Raw genomic sequence first — 23,172 nt, forward strand, 5'->3', positions numbered from 1 at the left:
CACCTGGCAAAAAAAACCTCTTAGTATTCACACGTTATTGAACCCTATCCACTGTTTCTTGTTTGCGCGGGGGTGGAATAAATGTGCATTAACACAGTGACTTTCAAGCAAGAATAAGTGTAACCATTTCTGGTGTGGAACATGATCTATGAACCAGTATACACCAGATCATTACACCAAAGCCAATGTTTGTAATCATTTTTTAATTTCTGAAACATTGGCATAATATGCTTGGAATAAAATGTGATACATGTCTTTATTGATACTTCTCAGCCATGTGTGCAGGCATGTGTGTATGCATTGTTCAATCTTTTCTCTAACTTACATGAGTGAATGCACAAAACCCAAATATATCACCATACTATCCTCTATTAGCAAAGCTAAATAAGAACAATTGTGTATTATTAAGACCAACATTTTCAAAGCTGGTGACCTGCAGTCAGGCTCCTAAATGCTTATTTAGGGATCAAAACAAAAGCAGCTTGATTTTCAGAGGTGCTAGGAACTGCAGATTCCTTTGAAAGCAGTAGTAGATGCAGTCTCAATAACTCAAAAATCATGTCTAAATTGAAAGTTAAAATATGGACCTAGTGGACTATTTGAAGCACAAAGTTTTTTAAATGTTATCCTAAATCTGCTGTGATAAAATCTACTAGTCTTCCTCCTGCTAATGCTGTTAATGAATATTTTTAAAAGTGGCCAACATCTCCTTTTCAAAAGTGATCAATCATTGGATTTTTTTTAAGTATTCAACTTGTAAATACTTTTAAGAAATAGGCCTATTTCCCATTATTTGAGCATTTGGCACTTAGATGCTTTAATTTCTTTGAAACACTAGTTAGCTTGGGTACTAGTGTAACTGGCAGTGCATGAAACTCTGTGGACTGAAAATCATGGCCAAGAACCTAGCCACATAGTCATTCAGTCAGTCTGCACTGATTGTCATTATTTTATTCTATAAAACACTAAGTAGTTTTCTCAGTATCTCTCAAAAAGCCAATCTAAGTAATTGAAAGGAATGATATTAAAAGATATTGGATATAGAACCCAGCGTGAAAATCAAGCCAATCTAAGAACAGATATCTATATAAAGGACATAAGAAAATGAATCAGAAGCAAGCACAGAAAGGTTGTGGTCTAGCTTCTTTGTTTTTTGTTATATAAAGTAGCAAATAAAAATCATTGTTACAATGCAGCTAAGAAAAAAATAGTATGCATTTGTATAATTTTACTAGGGCAAATGGAAATCAGTACACAGAAAGTCTTTTCAATCAAACAATATCTCTCATTACAATACAGTTTGTAGAAATCATTACAGCAAGTCTGAATGGTTTTTGTTTGGTCACATACTCATTTTGAAAGTCAACATTACCTGTTACGATCTTAGCAAAAAATGTGACTGAATTTTATTAGAATTCAGTTAATCAAATTATGTTCTTTAATGTCAGCTAATGTGACACTTTTCAATGTCATATTTATTCACAAATTAACATATTTGAATGTTGTTAGTAAGAAACACTTTGTTTAGCATAACACAGAGACTTAAGACATTTCAAACATTTAAAATGCTGCCAAACTGCAGTTTTATTTTACGTATGTTAAAGAGGTGTTTCCACTTGTCCATGTTACATTTGGAAAATCAACATCATGCGGATTATAAAGTAAGCACAGCTTTTACCTTCTAAGTCAAAGTACAGTGCCTGTTTGATCATATATATGTTTAAATTATACATAGACCAAGGTTTTCAAAGTGACAAGCTAACTGAGGTGCCTAACATGAGAGACCTAAAAAGGGCTGATCGCTAGAAAGGGCTGAACATCCACCCTTTGAATCAAGCTCCTTTAATGGATCTCAGCTTAGGCATCTAGAAGGACTAGGCACTTTTGAAAATTGGCCAAGTACATCTACACTGGACACAGCTGGGAGCTTAGGACTGTATAGTCATATTCCAACTAGCTTAGACTAGCTAGCTTGGGCACTAGTGTAAATGGTAGTGAATGAAACTCTGCAGACTGCAAAACGTGCCCAAGAACCTGGCCACATAGTCAGTCAGTCTCCACTGATTGTCATGATTAAACTGCTACCTGTCTCTGAGGTAGCTAGTTGAAAGTCTATGCTACATTGCAGCCATGGTACAGAAAGGCTCTTGGTTGATCTTTCTTGATTACTTCTGATCTTGAAGAGAGGGGAAAAATCTTACTATCTTATATACTCTTTTCAAGGTTCCATTTATTAAATAATGGCAACAAATGCAGTGTTGACATGCTCTTGACTGCTTTTGGAAGATTTACCTCTTGACCACACTGTTTAATTACAATGATAATTGTTGTGTGGCTGCTGAGATATAGCAACAAATCTCACCAGCTGAGCATCTGCTCCAAGTCTGCAAGACAGCTACACATTCTTATATCCAAATATAAAAACTGGACAAAATCAAACAGAAAAATTGCTGCTATACTGCCAATGCAACCTCAAGATTATAACCTCATACAGCCATTTATACTCCAGATATAACGTCAGTGCTTAAAGTTGTTACTGTTTATAAGAACATCCTGAATGGCTGACACTTGGCTAAAAAAATGGTATCAAGTACACCTATTACAGAACAATGCTTTATATTGGCCTACACCCCATGAATAAAAATAGCATGAATCTTGAGTTAAAAAACAAACTAATTTCCAGAATACAGTAATCTATTTCTATTGGCAACCATTAGCATGATTCTCACAGTGCTGTTATTTCAGAGTATAGCTGCCTTCGCATTTCATAAAACTGCACATAATGTGCAAAGTGCTTGCAATCATAAGCTGGTTCTTCTTCGCACCACTAACACTTGTGGTCTTAAAGGGGCTATATTGCCAAAGCATTGTAAAAGATGCAATGGCATAAAAGCAAATCATGCCCAAACACTGGATGAAGCAATAACAATATAAAATTTGGAATGCAGTGTCTGAGAAATCTTGACAAAGAACAATTTTTATACAAAGAATATTAGAAAATAAAAGTGATTAATAAAACTTTGTAATAAGGCAGTTTGGCTACAAATTATTTCTTACAGAATGAGAATTTTGGTCACTTTAATCTGTGATCAAAAATTAATTTTCAGTTGTGTAATTGACATGTGTAGCTTGCATTTTTATTTGTCCTGCTTATTCCTGACAGTAACAGTGCAAATCTCACAGAATTTGAGTTAGTGTTAAATACTAAATTGCCCTACCTCCTACATCAATTAAAACAAAAATTCAGGAAAGTTCTTAGATATTGTAAGGCTATTTCCTTAAAAAACAAATCGTGATCCACATCATATTTAAAAATAAAACCAAACACAAAACCACATCCCTCCTCTCCCCTCCCCCCCCCGCATTGTAGCTTGTTTGCTGTAACAGTTGCTATTTGACATTTTCAAATGACAGAAGAGGTTCTAGACCAGATTTTAGACTGTAAATAAAATTATTTATTAGTTTAACATGGGAGAAGAGGAATTGAAATCTGAAGATGTCTTACCTTGAATACATTTTTGTCCCTGGCTACAGACCAATGATTATGTTGGATTAGGCAAAAAGTCTGTTTATGCTATGTGGGTTCTCCTCACCTTTATCTTCTGGATTAGTGTATTTCAGGGTTAGACTTCAGTATGTTACCATATGTTGAACCAGGTAGGAAAGGACCTGTGTTACCTCCTCTAATTCCCTAGGGGTTTTAGTGTATTATATATAGTTTTAGTTAGTTTGTGGGTTTTTTAAATTGAAATGCTGCCATCTCTTGCCTAGCCCAACTCTTCTAATGATTACTGGATGAAGAAATTAGGAAAATGGAAATTAGGAAAGTCTTAGTCATATTGATTTGTTAGAGAAATTTAGGCTAAACCTCAGCATCTTCAGCAAATGAATTTGTAGCCATGATAGCCCAGGAAATAAATAAGATAAGAATTTCTGTGATATCTTTTATGGGATCAACTGCATAGTTGGAATAGACTTAGATAGGCTTCTGAATGCAATACATTCTTCTTTAGGTCACCTTGTCTAAGTCTATCCCAGGTGACCTTAAGACTGCACAGTGTCAGAACCCATTGTTCATATGCCTATAGTACAGTGGAAAATTCCATACTTTGATACAGAAGGCACAGTATGTACCTAGAAAAAGTTCCCTCCAAATTGCAACTTCTTTGCACGGTGGAGTTTTCTGCTGCAGAGGAGAACCCCGGGTGCAAAAGAGTTCCCACCAATTCGTAGCTTTTTTGCAGGGTGCATTTCTGAGCTGCAGAGAGGAAATGCACGTTGCAGGCAGTTCCCGCCATTTGTATTTAAATTTGAGTCCCGCAATTGGCCAGTTCTAAATTATTCACACATGGTGGCCAGCGATTGGCTTGCTAGCCATATAAGAGGTTGAAGCAGTTTCCACCCAAATTGGAGAACTCCACACATGCCTCGTGGAGGGCTCTGAGCACGCTGTGGAGCCTAGCAAACTCCGCGTGTGTCTCAGAGAAGAACTTAGCGGCCTGATCAACCACTAAGGACTCCCCGTCACCAACCCAAGGGGGCCTAGCACACCCCCACCCGAGACGTAAGACGACTGCCGGCTCAAACACCCCGAACACCCCGACACATTTGCAGACCGACCAAACGAATTCTGTAATTTCTGCCCGACCCCTGTACCTGTTTACAACTGTAATTGAAGCAAGCTTCTGACCTGCACTGTACGAGCAGTGTAAGTAAACAACCTCTTTGTTTAATCAAAACGCGTCAGTACCTGATTCCACTCCAAGCGTCACAAGTACCCGCCTGCCGACTAGGGCTCTTAAGGCCCCGAACCCCGCGCCACGGCTCTCGGCAGCGACACACAGTATTCAAAAGCTTGTGTATGTTTATTCCAACCATGTAGCTGGTCCAATAAAAAAAAAAAATCACTCACAAAAATCCTTGCCTTCAGCAAATGAACTATTTTGACTTTTATTTGGTGAGAGAGTTGCAAGTATAGTAAGGATAGAAGCTAAAACCCAACTCCACATTCAAGTCCTTTTGATCACCACTTAACTTAAAAGTTAGTAACATATGCAGAGTGCTACAAATACTCTGAAAAAAAAAGAGTCTTAAAAAATAGACTTTATTGTAGTCTGAAAAATTCATATACATTGACCATAAATCCTAAATATCAAAAGTAATACTGAAAACATCCTAATTCATACAAGCCTGCATGAATTCTGGATGAGCAATTAGTTACCATGATTTAATATGCCTGTATTATGAATCTGAGTGCACCTGAATGTATGCCCTGTCCTGAAACATCATTAAATGCTAAGATGACAAGATTTCAGTATGATAGGGGAAAACATTTCTATAGAAATAAGTTGTCTAATTATGGATCCTGAGACCCATAATTATAGTGCTTAGGGGACTAAGGGGAAAATATACACACACAGACACCATTAAAATAGGATACATCATAGCTTTTAAAAAATATTTTAAAAGAGACATAAATAACTATTATACATTTACAAGTTAAATACATAATAGACTTTTTTTTTTTTACAGGAAAACACTGCTATGTACAGAACTTCAGCTAGAAGCAACCCCTGAACTGCTTAGATTTGGCCACTGAAGCCTACAAATTTGGCAGGCAGATTGTCCACAGGGTAGACTATAGGCCCAGTTTTCATTGTTGGGGGGCCATTTAAGAGTTGCCAGTCACAGTTACGAGCCAACTCCACTGTAAATATTTTGAGAAGGATTTTTGCAAACTCTTTGCCCACACAGCTTCTCACGCCCCCACCAAAAGGAATGAAACTGAACCTAGAGGAGTCCTCTGGAGAAGGGGACATAAAGCGATCAGGGTTAAATTTGTCCTTGTTGGTGAAGAGTTCTGCCACATCATGTGTATCACAGATACTGTAAATAACGTTCCAGCCTTTGGGAATCTGGTAACCCTATTAAGAAGAAAGAGAGTTGTAAGAAATACCTCATTATGCAGATACTACAGTTTTGCCCTTCAGCTCAGAGGCAGGAAAAGGGTGGAAAGGCTTTACAAAGAAATCAAGATGCGCCCCGCCCCCTTTGGAGTTCTGTGAAAATCGTTATGAAATTAATTATTTCATATTATGATGAGAGAGGGATTTTGCAAGCAGGAAGTCCATGCAGCACAGCTTACATTTAACTCAAATGTCTTGAGTGCAACTCTAAATCCTCCAGGAACAGGGGGGCTCAGTCGGAGGGTCTCTTTGATGACACAGCCTGTGTATTTCAGCTGTTCCAAGACTTCCATATCCAGCGTTTTGCTATCTTGGTTTGGGCTGCACAATAACCCCTAAAGAAAGGAAGATGCCAATGTGATATGCATGGCTGTTTGTGGCAGCTGGGCCTGCAGCGCCAGTCAGCAGTGGGGAACAAGCTGGGCAGCAGCTTCTTCTTTATCACATGAAAGGGCTCCAAAAAGAGACTCTCATCACATTTGTTATTTCAGTTCAGAAAATTCAGCTCCCTCTTGCTAATGAGTTGTTTTAAAGGACACGTTAACTTTAAAGAGCAAGTGCTTTACTATCTGGCCTGCTGGAGTTCATCCCCCTCCTTCTCAGGCTGACACAGTACAATAACTTAGCTTCATCTGCAGTCTAAACCCAGGCACTGGAGGGAGAAGACACTCACATTCCCTTGCAGCTCCTTTCTCACTTTTTGCAAGACCTCTGGGTGAAGCCCCAAAAAGGTGATCAGAGATGTGGCAGCGCTGGCAGTCGTCTCGTGGCCTCCGAACAAGAGTTCTGTGGCAGATTCTTTCAGCTCCTGAAGCAAGGGGCAGGCAAGACTTCTTTTTAGGTTGGGTGCCTCAGACCCTGCTGCACTGCAGAGTTTTGCTAGGTCAGGTCCAATGCTCTGCCCTGCCCTGCAGCAAGTGCCACTCCCCAGGAGATGCTGTTTTGGGAGGGGGGAGGTGCACCTGCCTCTCATACCTCCAGGCTTTCAAACTATCCAAAGATTCTGCAGCCTGTGTGGAGGGTGGTGGTGAGGGAAGAACAGGGGCTGACAGAGGGGCAGAGAGGGGGTGGCTGGTGAGGGTTACAGCCCTGTTCGAGCAGGTGCTGGAGACAGGATTGCAGCCTGCAGACGGGCTCAGGGCAAGAGGACAGCGCCGGCCCTGGATGCTCTGGCAGGCAGGGCTCCCAGGAAGCCTCCCAGATGGCGGGACGCCTCACCTGCATGTTGAGCGGCTGGCCATGGCGCTGTGCCTGCTCCAGCAGCAGCTGCAGCGCGTCCTTGGGGCCACCCCCGGGCTCAGCACGGGCCATCCTGTTGCGGATGTTGGCCTCGATCCTGGCATGGATGATGTTCCGCGCGCGCAGGCCCTGCAGTGCAGACAGCACAGGGCTCAGCACGGCCTGGCTCTGCCCCTGTGCCCGCCCCTGCCCCTGCCCCTGCCCACCCCAGCCGCCCGCGCTCACCCGGTAGAGACCGCTGAAGGGCACGTCGATGGGCAGCGAGAAGAGGTTGCGGCTCATCTCCTCGAAGGCCTCCACCAGCTGCCGCTCACTGCCGCTGTCGGCCTGGTGCGGCTCGAAGCCCAGCAGCAGCCTCATGGCGATGCGGAACATGAGGCGCTTCACCTCGGGGTACACGAGCAGGCAGGCGCCGCCGCGGCCGAGCCAGCGCGCCAGGCAGCCGCTCACCTCCTCCTGCATGACGGGCGCGTAGTGCCGCAGCGCGTCCCGCGAGAAGGCCCGCATGATCACCTGGCGGCCGCGGGGCGGAGCGGGGGCACGGGTCAGCCGCCGCCTCGCCTCGCCTCGCCCCGCACGGCCGGCCCGCCGGGGAGGGAGCGCGCGGGCCTGGCCGGGCCGGGCCGGGCCGGGCCGGGCGGGGCGGGGCGGGGCGCGGTACCTTCTTGCGCTGCTTGTGCCGAGCGTCGTGCAGGTTGGAGAGGCAGCCCGAGCCCAGGATGGTGCGCACCGAGGCCGGCCACTGCACGGCGACCAGGCGGTGCTCGCCCAGCAGGATGCGCCGCACGTTGTCGGCGCCCAACACCCGCACGGTGGGTCGGCCGAAGAGGTGCGTCTTGTAGATGCAGCCGTACTTCCTGCGCTTCACCTGCAGGAACTTGCGCCGCTGCAAGGACAGGAGCGCCGGGGTGACCCCGAGCCGGCGCCGGAGCCCCGCGGCGGGGCGGCCTGGACGCCCTTCCTCCCTCCCCACTTACCTGCAGCACCATTTGCAGCGTCTCCCCGAAGAAGGGGAGCCCCATAGTGCCCGGGGGCAGCGGCAGCGGACAGCCGGGGTCGCGGCCGCTCTCGCAGTACAAACCCCAGAGCTTGACGGCGGCCAGGAAGAGCAGCAGCGGCAGCAGCAGCGTGCACAGGGCGCTGGCCAGCAGCGCGAAGCCCATGGCTACCTGCCGCCGAGAGCCCGGAGCGCCCGACCCGGCCCGGCCCCGCCGCGGGGCCCCTTTTATAGCCCTCCCCAGGTCGCTGCCCACCCCACCTTGGGCAGATCAATTAGTTCACCCAAAGTTCATCTTTAATTGCGGCCGGTAGCCTGGCTCCTCCCCCCGCTGCCTTAACTGTTTGCTCGGCGCGGGGCTCCCAGCCGCGCCCGTCGCGGGAAGGTCCGACTTCCACCGGCCCCCGGAGCCAGCGGGCGCTGTGGAGCTCCGGCCCCGGCAGCCGCGCGGGGGCCGGGCGGGTGGGGGTCTGGCCGACACCTGCCAGTTCCGCCGGCCACGGAGCCGCTGATTGGAGGCCCTCCCACCCCGCCTCCCCACGATGGCTGCTGCTCCCGGTGGGGACTGCAGGCTCGGGCCCAGCGGTCCGGGAACACGGTGGGGAGCGCACAGGGGCCGGCCTTCCCGCCCCGCGGGCTTGGGAGCCGCGCAGCCTCCTGCGCCCCTGCCCAGCCCGGAGCCGCCCAGCCGCTGCTGCGCGGGGTTCAGGGACTGGAGGCGCCTGGCAGGCGGGACCCTGCACAGCCCGCAGGAGCCGGCCGGGGGCTGCCAGGCTCCAGCCGTCCTAGGGGCGCAGGCACCCGGCGGGGAGCGCGGGGCTGGGCACAGCTTCAAGCCCGGGCCAGCAGGACCGGTGAGTGCCAGCCTCCTGCCCCGCGGGCACCGCGGCCCGAGTACCACCGCCACTGGGAGGGAGCTCGTGGCCCACGGGGAGCCTGGCCGCCTTCCTCCGCCCTCGGGCGAGCAGGTCAGGGGCAGGGCACCGGGGACGCTCCGACTGGGAAAGCCTCTGGGCGGCTCTGTGAGGGGACTTCGTCCGCCATCGGCGGCCAGGTCCGCTCCGGGCCGCCGCGAGCCCAAGCGGAGCTCCCCGGCGCGTGCGCGACCCGAGGCCGACGCTGGTCGGTGGCTCCCCGAAGCAGCAGCTGCCCAGCACTTCCCAGCCCCTGCGCGCCCCGCACCCGAGCCGCTCCCGCCACTGCACAGCGCTGCCGGGAGGGCGCCACCCCCACCCCCATCCCCACCCCATGGCACTCCTGCAGCTACGTGACACGGGCCGGCTCGGGCGCGGAGGATGCCCTCCAGATCGGCTCATGCTCCTTGGAGAAAGCCCTTTGCCCCGGGGGCTAAACTCTCCCTCAGTTTCCATTGGGAAAAGCTCGAGGGAAGGCTCCAGGGCTCTGGGCCATGCTTCTGCCCGGTGACACCTTAGTCCACGACAACGGGAACGACCCTGCCAATGAACGGCGTTTTTCTTTCGCCTCTTTGCTTCGCTTCCCTTGCTTTTTCCCTGTTTGGCATCCCTCGCTGCGCACAAATAAACTGGCCGTTTTCATGCTTCCTTCTGCTCAATGTCCCTGTCTTGTTCGTGGCACAAACGCGCTCGCTGCTCGGGGCTACCTGCCCACGTGGACCCGCAGCCTCTCGGGGTGGTTCCTTGTCCCCAGTCCCTTCCTCCCTTCCCGGTTCCTTTTTCAAAGACAATCTTGACAACGAAAGGTTGTGAGCAATGAATTACACCAGCTAACGAGTTTGGACTTCATCGAAAATGTGTACATTAAAATGTAAAATAATAGCGGGTATCAAGTCCAGAGCCCTGAAAAAATACCCGAGAGCCCAGCCCAAACCCAGCTGCTTATTTAGGCCCGGGGGCCTGTGCATTGGCAGCCTGGCACTCCCTCACCTGCCAAACTCTGGGTCACACAGGACTCTGCCTGGGCTTCTTCACCTGCCAAACTCTGGGTCACACAGGACTCTGCCTGGGCTTCTTCGGGAGCTCCCCGGTGACAGGGGTGTGCTTGGGGTGACAGGAGAAGGATTTTCACCCTAATCTCAGCCCAAACACAGTGCTATCTATGTACAGGCCTGGGGAGGCAGGGCACTGGTGCGCAGGCAGGCCACAGAACCTGAGCTTAGGGTTGGGCAGTGCCCTGCTCACACTTACTCGGAAGTGTGCCCTGACTGCGGAGACGTGTGGTTTGGGGTGACCCAAAAAGGATTTTGCCCCATAATCCGAGCCTAATCTCAGCTCTTGATATAGCCCCGCTTGATACATGATGCTCTTTTACATTTGAATGACTAAATATATATTTAGGATGAAATTCTAACTCTTTAGTTCCTCTAGTACATTGCTCACAACCTTGAACTGGATAAGGATTAGGTTTGAAAAGGGAACCGGGAATGAGGAACCCGTTTCATCCTCCTCTCCCTCTCACCGTGTTTTCTGCCTGGCAGCGCTCGGGGAGGGGCGCTCTGGGCAGCCTTGTTGGCAGAGCAGCCCGCCGCCCCCTCGCCTCGGACGAAGGCTGTTGCGGACTGACCCGTACTGGAAAGGGAGGATGTTTTAGGGGGCAAATGTCGTGCTGACTGGAGCGAGGCCAGCAGTGCGGCTGCGGCGGGCAAAGGGCTCGGGCAGTGCTTGGGCTTTCCCAACCTGCGCTGGGCCCTGGGGCAGGGCTGCGGCACACGGCGCCTCTCCTCTGCCTGCGCGGACTGGACGTGGAGCCCGTCTTCGAGCCAGGAGCCTGCACACTCAGGCGCAGTTTAATCTGGTCAGCCTCTCGCTGGTGGTTTCAAACACTGGCTTTGTTCGCGGCCCCCTCCTCTTCTCTGACCTATATAAGCCAAGCGGCGGTGAGTGGAAGCAGCCGCCCCCCGAGCTGGCAGCCCCGCGATCTCCGCCTAATAGGGATGACCATTTTCTGGTGTCTGCGTATTGTCAGCGAATTGAGCTGAGAAGCAGTGGCATGACCCCGGCTTCTTCCCCATTCCCATGCGCTGACCTGCTTGTGACCTACAACACGGACCGTGACATCTGAATGAACTCTGCGAGCAGCCTCGCCAAGTTCACTGCCCCTCCAATAACGAGATACGGTGGTCTGAGCACCGATAATTACCGCAGGAAACCTTTATTATCTCCGCAGCCATCAGCCGTCAGGCCGAAAAGAATCAAATGGTGAAGAGTGAAAGGGATAATTAAAGACATCTTGGAAGGGGGTCAAGAAATTCACGGCCTGATACGAACAAACTCTGATTACAAGTAACAATTGCCGCCCTTCACTTGCAAATGCTCCTGTTTATTGGAAAACAAAACCAGTCTCCAGGCTTCCCCCCCTTCCGCCGCATTCTCCAGCGAGGCGCTCGCGGAACTACTTCGTGCCCGGGGTGTTTTGCTGGTGTTTCCCGAGCATCCTTCCCCCTCTGGTTATTATTCATGAGCCAAGCCCGCGATCTGGTGGCTCCTCGCCTCGGGAAGCGGGGCGGGCTCCGCGGTCCCGCGCTTGCTGAGCGGGGCCCGCCGGGGTGCAGCGGCTCGGGGGCTGCGCTGGTTGAAGTCAGTCCCTGACGCTCGCATCCACCGCCCAGTGCTTCCCCTCCGTTCCCCACAAAGATTCACCTTAAAGGCGAGGTCAGGAGGGCACCGGCTTCTGGTTCACCACGGGGTCAGCAGCACTCCGCGGCCCTCTCCAGACCTGGTCTGTGCCACCCGGTGGCCGCGTGTGTGCGCGGGCAGCCTCCGTGCCCTACTGCGCTGCCCCGGGTCCTGCAGGCCCGCACAGACGTGGCCACCCCTGGGCTCCCGGACTTTTGTCCTCTCGGGAGTTTTCTGGAAGACAGTAACGTGCACCCAGGAGAGCGGGGCTGTGGCAGAGCCCCCGTCCCCAGCCCCAAGCCTTCTTGTGTGTGGAGGGGCGCCCCCCACAACGACCCTATCCAGCCCCTGCCCCTATTCGTGCTACGCGGGGGCTGGACCCAGGGCAGGAGCGGCAGCAAAGGCACAAGCCAGACGCTTGCAGTGTAGCCAGGCGCTTTCAGCGATCCCGCATCCACCTGAAGAGCAACCAGGACCGCGTGTCTAGCTGGGACCAGCGCAGCGCTGGGGAGAGGCAGCGGCTGCGGCGGGCTCCTTCTTCGGTTCCTGGCTCCTTTTGCCAGGGGGATCTTCGCACAAGTGGGGGCGTCAGCAGTGACTTAGAAACGCACAGCTAGGATGTCACCGGACAGGTGCATTGGCTGGCACGAATGTACCCGACTATCAGTGTCCAGCACGTTGTCCTGGACAAGAAGCCGAGATTAGGCCGGGATCGCGGCAACGGGGCACAAGGCACCCACTGCAGCCTCAGAGGCGCACCCCAGGCAGCGCCAGGCCCCGATTGAAGAGTCAGACGCGGACTGGGGCACGAGAGCCGGGAAAGGGGCTCAGGGACAGGCACGGCCCGGCTTGAGCTCCCCACGAGGGAGCAGCCAGGGGGCAGCAGGGGCCAGGTGGTGCCTGCCAGCCTCTACCACCGCCCTCCTGCGGGACGCGACCCCCGACATCCCTATCCCGGGCCCTGCCCAGGTTTCTCTCGAGGCCCCGCGGCTCCGACTGGGATCGCCGCCCACCGTCCTCGTGATTTTTCCTTCCCGGCACACAGCAGTGACCCAGGCGCGTTTTCAGACGCTTTATTGAAAAGGTTCCCCTCCCTGCCGAGCCCCGACAGCTCCTCTCCCCCCCGACAGGTTTCAGCCCCGCGCTAAGGGCAGAGTGGCACCGAGAGCCCGCCCGACGCAGCCCCGCTCCTACAGCAGCGTCTGCCCCCAGGCCGGGCACGGAGCTCCCCCGACGGCCGCAGAGCTCAGACCCGGGGGCTCGGGCGCCCCGGCAGCTGGGCGGGCTCCTTCCGCGCCTCTTTCTACGGTTCTAGAAAGCCGGGGCACAAGGTGCCCCCGCACCAGCCCCCGGGGCTGAGTCAAACTCGGCCCCGGGGCTGCGCACGGGCCGGCGGGGGCCGCCTCAGGCGTGGCGGGCCCCGGGGCTGGCGGCGCCGGCCCGCAAGGGGCGGAAGTAGAGCTGCAGCCCATCCACCGGGTGCACGATGGGCACCGTCTGCATCTCCGGGAAGCCGGGCGTGGCCAGCTCCCAGCGCGCCGTGCTGACCAGCTCGATAGCCAGTAGCTTGAGGATCGCCTGCGCCAGCTCCTTGCCGATGCAGCTCCGCACGCCGCCGCCGAAGGGGATGTAGTGGAAGCGCCCCGCCGCCTGGCCCTCGTCCTGCCGGGCCGAGGCGAAGCGGTCCGGGTCGAAGGCGTCGGGCGGGCTCTGGTACACGGCCGCGGTCTCGTGCGTGTCCCGGATGCTGTACATCACGCTCCAGCCCTTGGGGATCTGGTAGCCCTGCAGGGGAGGCAAGAGCGGCCTCAGCCGTCGGGCACGTGGCGCAGGACGCCCGCCCCACGCTGACGGGGCGGGCCCGCTGCCCTTCCCCAGGGCTTGGGTCCCGGCGGCCCCAGTCTCCTTGCCTGCCTCAGGTTTAATTTTAAACATGTCCCTCCCTCGGGGCCAACCAAACCACCCTCCGGAGGTAGCTTCGGCAGCCCCTTAGAAAGCAGAGTTCAAGAAAAATAACTTCCAGCTATTCCCTCTGCCCCTCACCTGGCTCAGGACAGGAGTCCTAGTGATCTGCGCAGGACTCCTGCCAGCCAGCCAGAACAGCACAGGGCTATAGCCTGCAGCCCCTACCTACCCAAGTACTTCTGACACAGGGGGACACAGGCATTTACAGCAGTATGACCTAGTGTTATTCCAGGATAAAGATGGAGTTCACATGCCGCAGACAGCCCACACTAGTGTTAGTCAACAGGATAAAGATGCTCCTTGGAAAGCCAGGAGTAACTCCCTGGGATTGTTCAGACAGCGATGATCCTGTCTTCAGCAGGGGACTGGAGTACATGGCTTCCTGAGATCCCTTCCAACCCTGTGTCTACATGTCGTGTGCCGATGACTCTGAACACTTCATCCCAGAATAACCCTTGTTCAATGCAATCAGGCTGGTATCAGCTCCCCTGCCATCTGGCGGAGCCAAGCTGCAATACCAGCTACTGCAATCACTGTCTGTCCGCTCAGTACACCAGGGTAACTTATAGTGGTATAAATGTCAACTGTTCACTATATTGTAAGGCTACATACCAAAGAATATTTACTTAGGAGATGCTTAGTGCCAGCCCCCAGTCCTGCTGTGTGATGTTACCCTTATATAGTTGCTGCAGTTTCTTAAATTTGAGCTGAAATGTTAATTGTTACATTACCCTGGTGCCAACTTAGTGTGAAAAACAAAGTCACCTGATAATCAGAGAATCAGAAATGCTCAGCGTACATCTGGGCCCCACACAAGCAAATGACTTCAGAAAAAAATCATGTCAAGATCAAATTGGTGGTCTCAGTTTCCTGTGCTTATGAGGGCCCATTTCTTGGGGATAACATTCCCCTTTACTCTATTTTTATATACATTGCAAATTCTGATATAGTACTGATTTCCTGTGCATTGGTTGCCTGATCTTTTGTTGTAGCAGGAGTTTCACACTAAAAGCAAGCTTGTCATATAGGACAGGGCTGTCCACCTGGTGGCCCTCAATGCATCTCTCCCGTAACCACCTTGGATTTCAGGGACCTGCCCCTGCAGCATATGACTGGCACAAGTTAGCACCATACACAGCCCCCAGCCACAGGGAAGTTAGACAGCCCTGCTATACGGATTGGGAAATGTCTGAATAGTCACCACTTCCTCAGCTAGTAAACCAGATTTTTTAAACATCCAAAGGTCACTGGAGAAGAAAAACTATTTGGTGGAACAGCTGCACAACTGCACATACAGATCCAAATAAATGAAGAAATAGCCATTTCAATCAAAGATAAATGTAGGTCCTCAGATGCCTGCAAGCATGCTAATCACTTACATCCAGCTCAAAGGTCTGTAGCGCAGTTCTGTAGCCTCCAGAGACAGGGGGTAGCAATCGGAGGACCTCCTTAATCACACAGTCCAAGTAGCGCAGGCGGCTCAATTTCTCCAAGTTCATATAAGGCTGACAATCACACTCACGTCCTGGGGTCACAGGCCCTGTGGGCAGCTGGAGCCTGTTGGGCAGCTGGCCACCTTTCCCTGGCTGGTGGTCTGCATAAGAGGAGTCTGTATTCAAACACATTGCTTTTTGTGTCATTCTGGTGAGGCTGGACTCCTCAAGAAGCAGGGGCTGCAGAGAGGAGCCATCCTCTACCTCCTTTGCCTTCAGGTCTGGTTGTAGGTCACCATTTTTCTGGGTTCCTTCTGTTGTGGAGAGGTGATGCTGCTGACAGTCATTAGGCTTCCTTTCTTTCTCATGGATTATCAGTGGTGTTTGGCAAGGTTCAAGGTAGGGATTATTATTTTGGGAGATTACAGGTGAATAGCAATGACACTGCCTAGACAACTCACAGTCCACCAATTCCTGTCTTATTTTTTCTATTGCTGAGGGGTGCTTGAGTAGCAGAAGAATCAGGGAAGTGCTGGCACTAGCAGTGGTGAAGAAAGCAGCAAATATCAACTCAATTGCTGACTCCTGGAAGATAATCAAATGCCAGTTTTAAATGTATTTGTATTTTAATTTTTGAATTGTTCTTACACATTTTCCTAGCTCTGATTTCACTTCCAATATTGCAGTACTAAAATCTAAAAACTCTGTGGCTTTACTTACATCACTTTAGGTTGATCACATATTATACTGCAAATCATGTGTACTGTACTCTATTAATTTCATTGTTCCCTAAGAATCTTTCACTACCATTAAACAGAGAAAAATATGGTTAAAGAAAGTTGTAAGCAAAATTTATACTAAACATTAATTTTCTGCCTTTAGTTGTGTGTCTGGGCCATCCAGCTGCCAATCCCTCCAAATGGTACAATCAGATTGGGTCCAGAAATTAAAATATCCACAGACCATATAGCTGATGTCAGTTTTTCCAAACATTGAAGTCATGCCCTACTAAGAACCTCAGTTCCAGTACCACACTATCACAATATAGCTATATCTAAGCTGAGGTTAGGTTCCTAGCTTCCCTTTTTTCAAGCCCATATGTAAAAGACAGAGAAAGAGAATATCTAGGTGTAGGATGTGAACTAATAATATTATGCTGCCTTTTTTAACTATGCCCAAAATATTAGGCATCAGGTACATTGTCCCTGTATAACTATGTTTTTGCTGAGTCTTCCTCTTGTATTCACAATAAAAGCCTTGGTTCTGCAGCATATTCACAGAGGACACATCAACATAGTCCCCAGCTGTTGTTCCATATTCGTAAAGCCAGTTGTACTTCCGTCTTAATACTACTGAGTACAAATACATAGATCTATCCAAAAGTGATTGGATAGCTGAGGTAAAGGCAAAGAGACGGTTTAGACGAGATAAGTCAAAACAAGGTGTGACTCCAGGCCTTACCTTTCACCATCAGGCTAAAGCACTACAGTGGGAACAAAGGGATCCAAAGCAGTGCTGGCTATATCTTGAGCCCATTGGGAGTCAACAGCAAAATTACCATTGATTCCTTCAAAGCTCAGATTTCATCTACCTGGAGTTTTTCAAGACCTGGCACTTCTTTCATATGTGCCCAACTGCAAGAGACCAGAGACCTGGAACCAGAGGGGGAATTGCTTGGGAAAATGTGAGACTGCATGAGGGAGAGGATGAAGGCGAGGCAAACTGGGACAGACAGGCCAGAATTAATACTGTGTACCTTGTGCTAGCTGCCAGTGGGCTCAGCAGCAGATAAAAGCCAACAGATCTCAGGGAGGAATGGAAAGAGCTGGTTCCCTTTCACACCAATACATATATGGTCCTGGAAAACCTTACTCCGGGAAAAGCCTCCATTTCATATGAGGATGAGGTAAAACCACAAGCACAAGGAGAGTCAGCCTGAAGCCTGAAAGTACCTGGGAGTCAATGCAGGGACAACATGGGCCATATAATAATAATAATAATAATAATAACAACAACAACAACAACTTTTTGTGACTACCAGTCCTACATGTAGTCAATTGGCTAAAGCTAGAGGATGATTTGTAATGCTCCATTTTCCTTGTTTGGGTGGGTTCCAATTTTGTCATTGTGCTAGTTCTCCGGAACACCTTGAGGTTAAACATAAGTTCAGGAATTACTGAGGTCTGCCTCCTTGATCTGTACACAGAGCTCTCATAGGCATAAGCAGGAATTTTGCATTCTCAAGAAGAGAATGGGTCCCATAAAAAAGAGATCCTTTATTTCCGCAACTTTTAGTTGCACAAATACCTGTACTTTCAGGGTAAAAAGGATTAGATGGAAATCTTTGCATAGTGAAACTGTAACCCTTTCATTACTGAAGCAAACTCTAATGTTGTTGCATTAGTGGTAACTCACAGCCAATAAAGTATGTTTTGGAGGCCTAACCTGGTTTCTCTCCAGTCCAGTTCATTGTGGAAACACCTTCTAGATTTGCCTGCTTTTCTTCAAATTCTAATATTACACTTATTACTTTGGGTTTGATATATGCCTGATCTCTGCCACAGTGCTCTGGCAACATAATTCTGTTCCTATTGCATTCTCTGGCAGCCCTAAATCTGTACTACTACAGTTCTGTTATGCCTTCCCCTTCTGTGGCTTTAAACTTTGCAAAGCAGTGGTTTTTAGTAAAATTGGCAGACTTAAATTACTGGATTTTTGCAATTCTTGTCATTTTACAGTTCATTCTGCATTTCTTCCATGAGTACAAGTCACAGCATCTCAAGGAAGCTGGAAAGTAATTTAAAACATGTTTACATGCAAAGCAAATCATGAAACTAGCTTGTTTTTCTAAAGCACCTAAGAAATGTGACATGGTTAGGTCATTCAATTAGAAGAGCATTTTGCTGGCTTCTATTTTAATAAAATAAGTTATTACATTTAAAAATATATGCTAGTTATTCTACAGTTCCTGGTGAGTTCTTTTTAAATATGCCCAACATAAGAAGTTTCTAACCATACAGTATAGTATAGGCATATGCATACCTATAACTACCACATGCTCAAAGCCAAGTGCCCTCATATCATTGTTGTCTCAGTTCAGGTGAGACAAGCCACTTTTCATTACCTCTGCTTACTTGCTGGTCTCCCCATAATTGCTCATGTGATTATTGCTCTATAATATGCATTGGAGATGCATATTAACAGGAGGCAATGCATTCCTTTACAAATTTAATTCATCAGCTGTTACAGTGCAATTTGTCATGTTCTGATCACTGTCACATACCTCTATTCTAATTACATATAGCTGTTCCTATAGAATATCATCTTCCAAATTAATTTACATTTTACAAGTTCACAACTATATGACAGCTCTATGGACCACAGCAATACTAATACAGCTCCTGCTATAACAGGTGTTTGGAATGGATGACCAATGTATAACCCGGCTTAGCATGTCCAAAACCATTCTGACATGTACTAAGAACACTTGAATGTGCAAAGTGTTTATCCCAACAGCATAAATCTAGCGGTATTCCATCATAGAAGTATATAAAATAGTTAATAGAGAAACAAGCCAAGGGAACTGGGTAAAAGGGCAAAAGAGACATGTATTTACTTTAAACATATTCCTTCTGTTCAAATGCAAAGCAATACCACCACAACAAGGCAATTTGTAGCTTTGGCAACACCCTCTTCCTAAGATTCCTGTTTTTCAGACAGCTTGTAAACTTGTAGGATGTTACAAATTTTGCTCTGCCCAGTATCTTTGCTATTGGTAGGGTTTCAGACCCCACTCTCACTTCTAAAAGAGTTTTTCTAACTCTGTTTTACCCAGGTTGACTAGCTATTTTTCATGCATTTGGGCACTTAGGAGAGATGGGTAGCTCAAGATAAACTTCATTCTCATTTGCAGTGGGTGCCCCCAGAGAGCAGGAGCCAACCCCTCCTGGACAAACCACTTGAAAAGCAAGAATGTAAGAAGTATAACAACAAAAGGAGAGTTTTTACCTTCAGCTCCTGCATGGTGAATTCTTTGTCATGCTCCTTGGCACTGTTTATTATGATATCCAAAGCATCACTGTGACCTTCTGAATCATTCCTTTGCAGTTTTTCCTGTATAGCCTTCTCCATGTAGTCATGCAACATGTCCCGAGCTTTGATCCCCTGAGGAGTCAGACATGATTATGTAGTCTTCAAAACTGACCCAGAAAAGCAGGAACCCCCCTGCCTCCTCAGAAAAAAAATGGTACTCAAATCTCACAAAACAAGTCACTCTAATTTCTAATACAGTAACATCAATAACTTCAACCCAGAGTCCATTTGTTGCCTAGAATTTCTTTTAGCCTCAGTCTCTTCCGATGAATAGGTAACTTGGGAAGAACAAATTCACTTTTCTTTACTGTCACAAATTCATTGGTTTTCCTATTCAAAACCCATGTACAGAGAAGTGAGGGCCAGTGGTAGAAACATCACCATCACAGGAGCTTCTTGCTGGCTATAAGGACTGACCCCAACATTCTTCTAGGGCTACAGAAAGCTCTCTGGTGCCTGGATCAGAAAGGATGCTGGGATTCAGGAACTCTGACCAGCTTTTCAACAGTGACAATGGATTTACTCTTCCAAATATGTGTATTAGCTAAAAATGGATTAATCACACCCAGCTGGGTACATTTGAGTGCGTCTGCCAGAAGCTTTAATACGAATTAAAGTAAAACTCCATGCAGCCTAACATCTAAATCAGGGTGAGTTAGAAGTGAAGTTGTCACTGTGTGAAATTCATAATGCAAGGTGAATGATTGTAAAAAGAAACTGCCTCAAAGTCAGGAGGGTAAGAAAGCTGGAGTGAAAAGAATGCAGGAAGGAAGTGGAAGCTGGTGACAGGCAGGAAAGGACAGGTGACCAAGACTGTTAGCTAGCATAGGTGCAGAAGAGGAAGTGGGACTGGAAGTTGAGACGGGGACAACTAAGATTGCTTAAGCAAGAAAATGGATACAATGGGTCTGACACCTGGGTGGTATACAGAGGTGAGGGTTAATTGATGTTAAGGCCAGAAGGGACAAATCTGTTCTCCAGAGACTGGGAGCCAGGGGATGGGAGAGACTGCAAGTGGATGAGCTTCTGGAGGGGAAAACAGACTGGGAATTTAAGCTTGGGGCACAGAATAGGAACTGAGACTAGCTGGGCAAACAGATCAAGATGAAGAGTTGGGGAAAAGAGGAGACTGGAAGGGGATCCACAGAGGGAGACTGGGATTGGGACCCAGCAGGGAGAAAGAATGGTAGGAGATGGAGGATTCGAGAACTAGAGGAAGAGACAGACTAGACAAGAAGCTTGGAGCTGAGACTAGCTAGGCAAGGAGACTGGGACTGGGAGCTGGGGAAGAATGGGAGAGTCATGCTGGAGGAATGGAGCACACAGGTGACAAATTTGGTAAACAGGTAATAAAGCTGTACCTACCAGAGTACACTTCCCTATGAGATGACTAAGCCTCCCCAGTTGTCTGCTGTCCACAGACATACGTAGAATCCCTTGGCAGAGTCACCTTGCTGTCTAGCGCTGAGCCACACAGAGGATGACAACCTATAACTGCTACTGGTTATATTCTTAGCTCCAGTGGATCCAAACATTCCAGCCATGATGTGGGTGTCAGTATGAGGCCATCTGATGGAATTTCTTTTTACAGACTGTTTTTGAAAAATTAAGGAATTTACACACAAAAAAGTGCGTAACAGAGACAAGTTCCCTTTTCTGACCCCCATGCTCCTCCCATGCCCTGCTCCAACCAGTCAAAAAAAAGGAGAGAACACAAAAGAGCATACAATTAAGATGATAAATGTATGGTAGAAAGAACTGGGCCAGCTGAACAAAGTGACATCTTCTGCACCAGCTTACAGGTGTGGTGGAGTAAAGCGCATGCCTATGATGGAAAGGTGAGGAACTGGCAGGAGCCTGGAGAAGCCCATAGCTCATAGAAAGGAACCTAACAAAGCACTATCCTGCTGAAAATCCTAGCACCAGGACAGCTAAAGCTTGCCCCAGGAAAAGGTCTGCAGCTCCGTTTTGGCATTCAAACTTGATATAATAAGGAATTAAAACCAACCCTGTCAGACTGGGGACAAAAAAAATAGAAAAGAAAAGAGACCTGTGGGGAGTAACTAAGAGAGGCTATGAGGAACAAAACTGGGGCCAGGGCAAAACCTATCTGCTTCTCATACCAGTGAAACCTGCACACAGCTTGACTCAAGACCCAAAAAGAGGATGTTTCTTGAAGTAAGGCTTCAAACAGAGGCCCACTGGGGTGGCAGGTAAAGAAGATACCCTGTGTGTTAACCTGGCAGTAGCCAACCATCTAATTTTGCAAGAGAGGAAGGGTTGGGTTGGGGGCAGGCAGGGAATGCAGAGACCCTCACAGGTCAGGACAGTGCTGCTGGCCAGGCTTTCCCGGACTCTGCTCTGTTCTCTCCACTGCCTTGGACTTGTGGGAGAGCAGAACAGAGTCAGGCAGACACCCCTGTGCCATTCCAGTTTCCAGCCTGCTCCTGGGCACGGACGGGCACGGTACCTTGCGCAGCCCACTGAAGGGGATGTTGAGAGGCAGGGAGAACAGGTTGTCCACCAGCTGCTCGAAGGTTTGGGCCAGGTCCTTGAGCTGCCCCTCCTCCAGATTCAGCCCCAGCAGGATCCGAGCTGCAATGCGGAAAGTCAAGCTTTTGGCGGAGGCGTAGACCGCGATGGAACCGGGTTCGCGGCACCAGCCCCGCAGCTCGCAACTCACGGCCTGCTGGATCCGCGGCAGGTAGCTCTCCAGGGCGGCGCGGCTGAACACTCGGGCCAGGATCTGCGGGAGGTCGGACAGTCAGCGCCGGGCGCGGGGGCCGGAGGCGCCCGGGCAGCCGCGCTTTGGCAGCCACTGGCCCGGCCCCCGCCCGGGCGCGGCGCTCACCTTCCTGCGGGTGCGGTGCACGTCCCCGCTGGCGCTCAGCAGTGTGTGCGGGCCCAGCAGGATATGGGCGCTGCGGGGCCACTGGGTGCGGACCAGGCTGTGCTCGCCCAGCAGCAGCTTGCGCACGTTGTCGGCGCCGCTCACCCGGATCACGGGCCGCCCCAGCAGGTGCGTCTTGAACACGCGCCCGTAGCGCCGGCGCCGGGAGCTGTGGAAGCGGGAGCCCTGCGGGGGCAGGCGGGTCAGCCCGCGCCGCTCCGCCGCCCGCCCCGGGGGCCAGCTGCGGCCGCCGCCCCGTCCCGCCCGCCCCGACGGCGGCTCCCGGCGGCCTCACCTGGAGCAGCCAGTGCAGCGTCTCGCCGAAGAAGGGCCAGCCCATGGAGCCGCGCGGCAGCGGCAGCGCGCTGGCCCCGTCCCGGCTCAGGCTCCAGCGCAGCGTCCACAGGTGGCGGGAGACGGCGAGCAGGAGCGCCAGAGCCAGGAGCGCGGCGGCCGCGGCCTCCAGCAAGGGCCAGAGCGAGGGCCAGGCGCCGAGCCCCGCCGCCCGCATCGCGGCGTCCTCGCCCGGCCGCGGGTCCTGCTCAGCGGTGCGGGCGGCCCCGGGCGCAGAGGCGGCTCCGCGGGGCTTCAGCGGCGACCATAGGACGCCCCGTCGGCAGCCGCGGGCCTCGTGCAGCAGCAGCCGCCGCCGCCCGTCCCGTCCCGTCCGGTGCAGGCGCCGCGGGCTCTTTTTAACCATTCCCGCTCGGCGGGATTTATACCGGGCGGCCCCGGCCCCGGCCGCGGCCCCGCGATCCACCTTCGCGGATGACGTCTGCGCTGCATATTTAAAGCGCGCGGCCGAGAGCGGCGATTGGCGCCCGGGGGGCGGTGGCGGCAGGTGGGCTGCGGGCGGGGGCGCTGCCGGGACGCCGCGCTGCAGGGGGGGCTCGGCCGCCGCCGGCCAATGCCCGCGGTCCGGCCACGGCGATGCCGCCCCTCGGCCCGCGACGGCTCCCTGCGGGCCCGCCCCGCCCCGCCCCGCCCCGCCGCCGTC

General features: G+C 50.8%; 2 protein-coding genes across 2 annotated transcripts; both read right to left on the reverse strand.

Moving 5' to 3' along the window:
* Positions 1–5,088: 5,088 nt before the first annotated feature.
* On the reverse strand, positions 5,089–8,662 carry LOC102575941 (cytochrome P450 26A1). Its single transcript, XM_006276617.3, has 7 exons — positions 8,183–8,662; positions 7,867–8,091; positions 7,431–7,718; positions 7,185–7,334; positions 6,640–6,774; positions 6,146–6,301; positions 5,089–5,924 (listed from the first exon to the last, which is right to left on the reverse strand). The coding sequence occupies exons 1-7, from the start codon at positions 8,366–8,368 to the stop codon at positions 5,583–5,585; spliced, it is 1,482 nt and encodes a 493-aa protein (XP_006276679.1). The 5' UTR covers positions 8,369–8,662; the 3' UTR covers positions 5,089–5,582.
* A 4,212-nt stretch (positions 8,663–12,874) lies between these two features.
* Positions 12,875–23,080, reverse strand: LOC102577027 (cytochrome P450 26C1). The gene is made up of 6 exons (XM_059729976.1): positions 22,471–23,080; positions 22,137–22,361; positions 21,756–22,031; positions 19,202–19,357; positions 15,140–15,778; positions 12,875–13,580 (listed from the first exon to the last, which is right to left on the reverse strand). The coding sequence occupies exons 1-6, from the start codon at positions 22,873–22,875 to the stop codon at positions 13,200–13,202; spliced, it is 2,082 nt and encodes a 693-aa protein (XP_059585959.1). The 5' UTR covers positions 22,876–23,080; the 3' UTR covers positions 12,875–13,199.
* Positions 23,081–23,172: the final 92 nt, after the last annotated feature.

Source organism: Alligator mississippiensis, chromosome 6 (genome assembly GCF_030867095.1).
Source record: "Alligator mississippiensis isolate rAllMis1 chromosome 6, rAllMis1, whole genome shotgun sequence".
NCBI classification, from domain to species: Eukaryota; Metazoa; Chordata; order Crocodylia; family Alligatoridae; genus Alligator; species Alligator mississippiensis.